This window comes from Meles meles, chromosome 12 (genome assembly GCF_922984935.1).
Source record: "Meles meles chromosome 12, mMelMel3.1 paternal haplotype, whole genome shotgun sequence".
Lineage (NCBI taxonomy): Eukaryota > Metazoa > Chordata > Mammalia > Carnivora > Mustelidae > Meles > Meles meles.
Window position 1 is genome coordinate 2,440,871 of NC_060077.1, and position 7,386 is coordinate 2,448,256.

Below are 7,386 nucleotides of genomic sequence, written 5' to 3' on the forward strand. Positions count from 1 at the left end.
CCTTCAGCTCAGGTCATGGTCCAGGGATCCTGGGATCGAGTCCCGCATCCGGCTCTCTGCTCAGCAGGGGGCCTGCTTCCCCTCTCTGCTCTGCCTCTCTGTCTGCTTGTGATCTCTCTCTCTGTCAAATAAATAAATAAAATCTTAAAAAAAAAGTATATGACAGTTCTATTGAAACCTTTTTGAAACCTTTTTCCTTACCTCCCCCAATCCCTTTGTATATAACCTGTCCACCCCCACCCCCAGCCCTCGGGCAGCGGCTCTTTCTGCTCCTGGGACTCCGTGCTTTAATAAACCATCACTTTGCACCAAAGATGTCTCAAGAATTCTTTCTTGGTCCTCAGCTCGCACTCCACCCCACTGAACCTCACCTATATTCTAAACCTTCATCACTCTGGAAGGCCTTCCCCTCTGCCCCCCCCCCCCCCTTCTAGCTGGTCACTCCATAGCTTCTGCACTACCTAAAATTATCTTATGCATTCTTTGCCTGTTTATTTGCCTCCATCTCCAAAATTTAACCCTGCTGGGGGCAGGTGATATGGGAAACAAAGGCAGTAAATTAAATGTCCTTATAACGGGCAGCCCACTGACAAATACTTGAGGCAGGCAGAGTGCACTGTCCTTCCCGGAAGTTCCTAACGGTCTTAATGCCCTGCTAGAGGGAAAAGCAACCTTAGTTTGACAATGGCCAGGCCTCGGGTGTCCTGTGTGAGTCTTCTTTTGTATATGAAAATGCTTTCAGAACTTCCCTTATCTTTACTTCCCCCACCCTGCAAAGTGTATAATCAGGCGCTCCTCACAGTCCCGGGGCCCTGGGGAGCAGAAGGCAGCAGTAGCTAATTTCGCCTGTGGGTCCAGTCCTCATGCCTTAACAAAACTATTATTTTGCACCCAGCATGTCTCAAGAATTCTTTCTTGGCTCTTGGCTTGGGACCCCAACTAACCTCACCTATATTCCAAAAAACAACATCACAGGGACTTTAGCCTTATTACTGTCGTGTCCCAGTGCCTAGGGCAAGGAGCCTGGTGTGTCAGGGGAGAAGCTCGTAACTCAAAATCAGGGTGCCTTGGTGGCTCAGTGGGTTAAGCCTCTGCCTGCAGCTCAGGTCATGATCTCAGGGTCCTGGGATCAAGTCCTGCATTGGGCTCTCTGCTCAGCAGGGAGCCTGCTTCCTCCTCTCTCTTGCTCTCTGCCTGCCTCTCTGCCTACTTGTGATCTCTCTCTGTCAAATAAATAAATAAAATCTTTTTAAAAAATTTACACACATTCCTATTTAAAAAAAAAACCTCAAAATCATGTACCCTTCCAGCCACTTTGAAATACATCTCAGTTTGGGTACAAAGTGAAACGCAACACTTAACATGTGCCCCTACAATCCCACTCCTAGGTGTTCCACCCAAGTGCAATTAAAATCTGCATTCAGAAAAGCTTATACCGGAATGGATACAGTAACTTCATTTGTAATTGCCCCGAGCTAGAAACAACTCAAAGGTCCCTCAGCTGGGGTGGGGTGATCCGGTAAACAAATCATGGGGTATCCATACCACACAATGCTACTGAGCCATAAAAGAAACAACCGAAACAAACAAACAAGGGTACATCTTAAAAGCATTAAGCTGAATGAATGGCCAGACACCAAAGGCTATCTATTTATGATTTCATTTGTAAGAAATTCTAGAAAAGAGGCACTTGGGTGACTCAGTAGGTTGTGTCTACCTTCGGCTCAGGTCATGACCTTGGGATCCTGGGATCCAGCCGCATATCTGGCTTCCTATCAGCGGGAAGCCTGCTTCTCCCTCTCCCTCCGCCTGCTGCTCCCCCTGCTTGTGCTGTCTCTCTCTCTCTCTCAAATAAATAAAATCTTTAAAAAAAAATCCTGGAAAAGACAGAAGTGTAAGGACTGGGAACTGCTGGTTGCCGGAGGCGGGGTGGGGGGGGGGGGGAAGGGGGGAGGGGGGGGCTGTGGCATCGGACAAGGGCGAGTTTCTAACCAAGAGGCTTGGGAGAATTTTGTGGGATGACACACCGTTCTGGATCTTGACTGTGGTGGTGGCCACACAACTCTGTACTTTGGCCAAAATCTGCGAACCGTGCACTAAGAAGATTCAAAACAAAGGTCCCGAATCCCACGGAGCTTTCATTGCACTGGCGGGGACAGAGAACCATCAGAAATGAGGAGCGATGACAGAACCGGACATGTATTTGGAACGCAGAAGCATTCCTCATGGGTCCCGTCATCTGTCCTCGGCGGAGGTTTCACAGCCCTCACTGTGCCGGTGAAGCTACCAGAGAACTGCAGGAACCACACAGCCAGAGTGGTGGAGACGAATGCGGAAGCCATGGGGTCGTGCTCCCACCAGGCGACCCACCTCCCCGTCTGGACGCCCACCGAATCCCCAGGGGGAGGCATAAGCGAACAACAGCCTCCAAACCACAGAGGATCCTCCTCCGCCAGGGACCGCGCAGTCGCGCGGAAAACCCGCAGGACCTGCAGCGCGTCCGGGAGGCCAACAGGTGGCGCCAGGGAGCAGCTCATCACACTGCTTCGCCCAAGTGCCTACATTTCCCAGCGGGCCCCGGAAACGCACCCGGAAGTGACTTTACGGCCGCGGTGTCGTCTCCGGTGTTCGCAGGGTCCCGGGGCGGCGCTGCTGCTCTGTGAGGTGTCAGGGCCCCCCCACCCCGCCCCGACCGTCGTCACAGTTCTTATTTTCTGTCGGAGTTTGGTATGCGTGTGACCGCGTGTGCCTGTTTTGCGTTCAGATCCTGAGTCCTGGCCATTCCAAGAGCACTGTACTTGCCTGAGGGGTACTGGCGTGGGAGGCCGGTGGGTAGTGAGGGCAAAGGAGACCGGGAATATCCTTCTCTGGGTGACTTCGGCAAACCCCGTCACTTCTCCAGGAGTGCCAGGGTGGGCTTTCTTGAAGAGGTCCGGCGCTTGGGGATGGAATGCAGGCATGTGGGGTCTTGCAAGCCTGCGGCTGATGGTGATGCGTAGCCAGGTGTGGGGGGCCCCGGGACATCCTGAGGGTCCCTTCAGACTTCAGCATCCTCTGCTTCCTTTCTAGGACATGGTGTTAAAAGTGGGAGCTTGAAAGCACCGAGGAGAATTCTGTAGGACCATTTGGCCAGCAAGCCAAATTTTAAGAATCTGAGCCGGAGCCGGCCCATCTCTGCCCTGCCGCTGGTTCCTAGATTTTCGCTTTGTGGAGACAGAATGGACAGATTCCTGGTGAAGGGGGCGTTAGGGGGCCTTTTGGGAAAGAGGGAGCGAGAGGAGAGCAGAGAAGGCCTAGCAGGACTGAGAGGAGACAAGGAGAGTAGCAGGAAACGGTCCAGGACAGAAACCCCGGGCAATGCGGGCCCCTCGGCCGGCCCCAGCTGGCGGCACATTCGAGCGGAGGGCCTGAGTTGTGATTACACAGTCCTGTTTGGCAAAACCGAAGCAGACAAGATTTTCCAGGAGCTGGAGCAAGAAGTGGAGTATTTTACGGGTGAGCCGAGGACTTGCAGGGTGTGTGTGTTGAAGACTTGTTTTGAAAAAACTAGTGCTTTGTGTTTGGAGAAATCTGAACTCAGGAGCCATTAATTGCTGGTGACTTCATTAACGGATTCAGCACCATACTCTCTGGGCATCTCCGCTCCAGGCACCATGTTGGGCCCTTGGCATACAAACTGGAGAAGAGATTGCCTGCCTACTAGGAGCTGACAGACTCACGTGATTTGCCACCTGCTGTCATTAGAATCAGCTGGGAAAGTGAAAAAAACAAAAAAGATGCTGGGTTCTGTGGGAGACCAGCTGGATCGGAGTAGCTGGCCGGTGAGGGGAGGGGTGTACAGCCTGGGCATCAGTGCTTTTAGAAAGCCTCCAGGTGACTGTAAAGTGCAGCTGGTCTAGTAGGAGAGACAGCAAGTAACCAGGTAATTCCCCCACGGCGGGGGTGGGGGGGCTCTTGACATCACCACCAACCCCCCCTCCACCTCTTTCCCGGGTGGAGGCCAGGGGTGGGGAGGGGGGAGACCTTGTTGCTTCTGAGAACTGGGATTGCCTGACCCCTCCCCACCAGTCTAGTAGCTGTTCCCAGGTGCTGCTGGCCCAGGAACACACATGGAGAACTCCTGCAAGGCGGCACAGCCCATGGAGGCAGAGAAAAAGCCCATGGGAGGGGCACCTGGGTGGCTCAGTGGGTTAAGCCTCTGCCTTTGGCTCGGGTCATGGTCTCAGGGTCCTGGAATCCAGCCCTGCATCGGGCTATGGAGAGGGGAGCCTGCCTCTCTGCCTACTTGTGATCTGTCAAATAAATAAAATCTTCTAAAAAGAAAAAGCCCACAGAAGACCCCTCCCAGCCTGCAGCCTTCACTGTGTTAGCTTCATCTCTTGGGGACCCCACACCCTTAGTCCCCACGGTTGGCAGAGTCACTCTAGCGTGTAGCCTCACTTCAGCTTGCTTGCATTTCAGCCTCTTATTAGTAAATCTCTCCTGGAGTTAAGACAAAAAAAAAAAAATGGACGAGAGCATGTTTCTCTAAGTGTAGGACAGGATCACTGTCTTCCATGAACATTTTGGACAAGCCACAGTGATTTTTGTCTTCGGTCAGAAAGTGAAATATTACTCCTTTTTCAGTTCCCACTCGATCCCGAATCTTCAGGGAGCAAGCGTGTGGGCTCCTCACCCGCCTGCTCTTCTGAGCTGCCCTGTTTTATCTGCACAGGGGCGCTGGCCAGGGTCCACGTGTTCGGGAAGTGGCACAGCGTGCCCAGGAAGCAAGCGACCTATGGCAACCCGGGGCTGACCTACACGTTCTCGGGCCTCACTCTGTCTCCGAAGCCCTGGATCCCAGTTCTAGAGCACGTCCGGGATCGTGTTTCTGTGGTGACAGGAGAGACCTTCAACTTTGTGCTTGTCAACAGGTGACATTCTGTTTTTTTTTTTTCCTTTTCGTTTTTAGGCTACTGGACTGAATTGTATAAATCTGCTTTTTCTGAGGGCAGGAGTTTTAGATTCCATTTTTTTTTTTAATTTAAATTCAAGTAGCCCACACAGAGTACAACCTTAGTTTCAGAGGTAGAGGTCAGTGATTAGTCAGTTGTGTAGACCACCCAGTGCTCATCAGATCACATGCCCTCCTTCATGCCCGGCCCCCCGCCCCCCTCTCCTCCAGCAGCCCTCAGTTTGTTCCCTAGAGGTAAGACCCACCATATTTCATTCATTTGTACAACAGATACCTTAGTGCAACAAGGATGTGGCCAGGACAGCATCTGCTGTTAGGTCCTCACGAAGCCCAGACCTCAGTGGGAAGTTGAGAGGTGATTCTCTTGTGAACAAACCGCTGAACAAGATCATTTCAGATGCTATTAAGTGTCTTGAAGAAAATTAAACAGGCTGATTTATGGCTTGAGGGCAGGGTTTCGTACCAGCAACGCTCTGACGTTTGGGGCCAGATAATTCTGTTGTCGGCGGTGGGGGCGGGGGGCTATCCTGTGCTTTGTGGGACGTGAGCAGCTTCTGTGGCTTCCACCTGCTGGATGCCAGCAGCATCCCCCTCCCCGTCGCAGCCACCAGAACGTCTCCAGATACTGCTGAGCTTTCACTGGGGGAGAGAACCGCCCTCCTTTCCAACCCTGAATTCAGGGGAAGGTGGTCGCAGAGGGCTCCCTGAGGTGCTGATGTTGGAGCTCGAGACTGCATGGAGGGAGGGAACAAGCCGCACAGATCCCGCAGAAGAGCAGAGAGGGCTTGGAGCGTGTATGGAGCGGAAAGCCCACCGAGACTGCTGGAGCAGCAAATGAGGGGAGGGAGAGAAGACTATCGTGAGCTCAGAGATGGGCAGGGGCCGAACTGGCAAGGACTCCGGGTTTTTTATTCTAAGTGTGGGGAGAAATCATTCAAGGGTTTACATACATGAACCGGGAAAACCCCAAGATGAGTTTTTGGCTGTTTTTGGTGAGTTACATTTTAAAGCACATGATCGAACACGAGCAGATTGAGTGGAAATGCTTCAGGCTTGGCTCATCTGTGGGCCCGGAGGAGGCCCTCTACCCCTGCAGAACCACAGCGGGGGCCGCTCGCGGCACCTGTCACACTGTAGGAAAATGAGGATTCTGCCCTGTTGGCACGTTCTAGGAGGGCTGTTTTGTAAACTGGGCCTGTGTTCTCACTGCAGGTACAAGGATGGCTGTGACCACATCGGGGAGCACAGAGATGATGAACGAGAACTGGCTCCCGGGAGCCCCATAGCCTCTGTCTCCTTCGGGGCCTGCAGAGACTTCTTCTTCCGGCATAAGGATTCTCGGGGGAAAAGGCCCACCCGGAAGGTAGAGGTGGTCCGGCTTCAGCTGGCCCATGGGAGTTTGCTCATGATGAACCACCCAACCAACACTCACTGGTACCACAGTCTCCCCGTACGGAAGAAGATTCTAGCTCCACGGGTCAATCTGACATTCCGCAAAATTCTGCCCGCTAAAAAGTAAAAACTTTGTCGGTGGCTTGTACTTCTTTCCTCCTTTCCTCTCTACTCCACATGGGAGATGGCATCTCTTCCCAGAAGGGAACACAGGAAAGGCTTCATCCCAGCATGGGGCTTATTACAGGACAACGCAGAATTCAGAGAGGATGGTTATAGCAAACTGGTCATTTATGAAAGAACACCAGCTGGTTTTTTTTCCTAACAAAAAGATTCTTTTATTACTATAATACACAGCAGATACAAAAGGTACCTTTAGCAAATACAGAAATCAGCAGTTATGGCATAAACTACTCATGTAACTTGGGTTTTTGCCAAGAGAAGCCGCTCTGTAAATAACTTAAAGCTAGAAAGGTGATGTTGTGGCTGCTACTTAATGCCTCATAATTTACAAAACGAGGACGTCAGCTTTACGTCAGGCTCAGAGACATTGCGCAGACACCTTGGCCTCTGACCCACCATCTGCTTCCAGCTGAACGTTCCGTGCCCGGCATCTCTTTAGTGGCAGGTTTCAAAGAGGAAGCAGAGGCAGGAAAGCAGTTAACCGAGAGCTACAGCTTCACGGTTCGATGTAAGGTCACGTCACTGGGTGTTTGTTCCCCAAAACAGCTCTACTCATGGCAACATCCCAGCCAGGGCCTGCGAGGGAATCAGGAAGGACGCTTCACATGGCTGCTACAGGCCTGGGTGTCCGTGGCCTGTAGAACCTTCCACAGCATGTGCAGTCAGTTGTAAGTTGTGAGTGCTTGGGGCATGTGCTGGGCCCGGCGGGACGGCCATGCCCCAGGCCCCTTGAACCCTTAGTGGACACCGGAGCCTGGGCTGGCAGCACTTGCCAGCCCTCACCCCCACTGGAGGAAGGCCAGGTCTTGGCCTCACCTCGGGGGACCTTTTAGAAAGCTCGGATTCCAAATCTTAAC

At 52.5% G+C, this 7,386-nt stretch overlaps 1 protein-coding gene across 5 annotated transcripts; it reads left to right on the top strand.

Moving 5' to 3' along the window:
* Nucleotides 1-2,615: 2,615 nt before the first annotated feature.
* ALKBH2 (alkB homolog 2, alpha-ketoglutarate dependent dioxygenase) lies at nt 2,616-7,090 on the top strand. Of its 5 annotated transcripts, none has more exons than XM_046024996.1 (4): nt 2,616-2,828; nt 3,070-3,495; nt 4,715-4,913; nt 6,167-7,090. In XM_046024996.1, the coding sequence occupies exons 2-4, from the start codon at nt 3,219-3,221 to the stop codon at nt 6,471-6,473; spliced, it is 783 nt and encodes a 260-aa protein (XP_045880952.1). In that variant the 5' UTR covers nt 2,616-2,828; nt 3,070-3,218; the 3' UTR covers nt 6,474-7,090. The 5 variants fall into 5 exon arrangements, with proteins under 5 accessions (XP_045880952.1, XP_045880957.1, XP_045880954.1 ...); XM_046025001.1 differs by having other exon boundaries at nt 2,617-2,664; XM_046024998.1 differs by having other exon boundaries at nt 2,629-2,809.
* Nucleotides 7,091-7,386: the final 296 nt, after the last annotated feature.

Bases quoted from the DNA above. Each gene is read 5' to 3' on its own strand.
- ALKBH2 (XM_046024996.1), top strand. From the start codon at position 3,219: ATGGACAGATTCCTGGTGAAGGGGGCGTTAGGGGGCCTTTTGGGAAAG. The intron at 3,496-4,714 runs GTGAGCCGAGGA...TTATCTGCACAG, and splicing joins AGAAGTGGAGTATTTTACGG to GGGCGCTGGCCAGGGTCCAC. The intron at 4,914-6,166 runs GTGACATTCTGT...TTCTCACTGCAG, and splicing joins AACTTTGTGCTTGTCAACAG to GTACAAGGATGGCTGTGACC.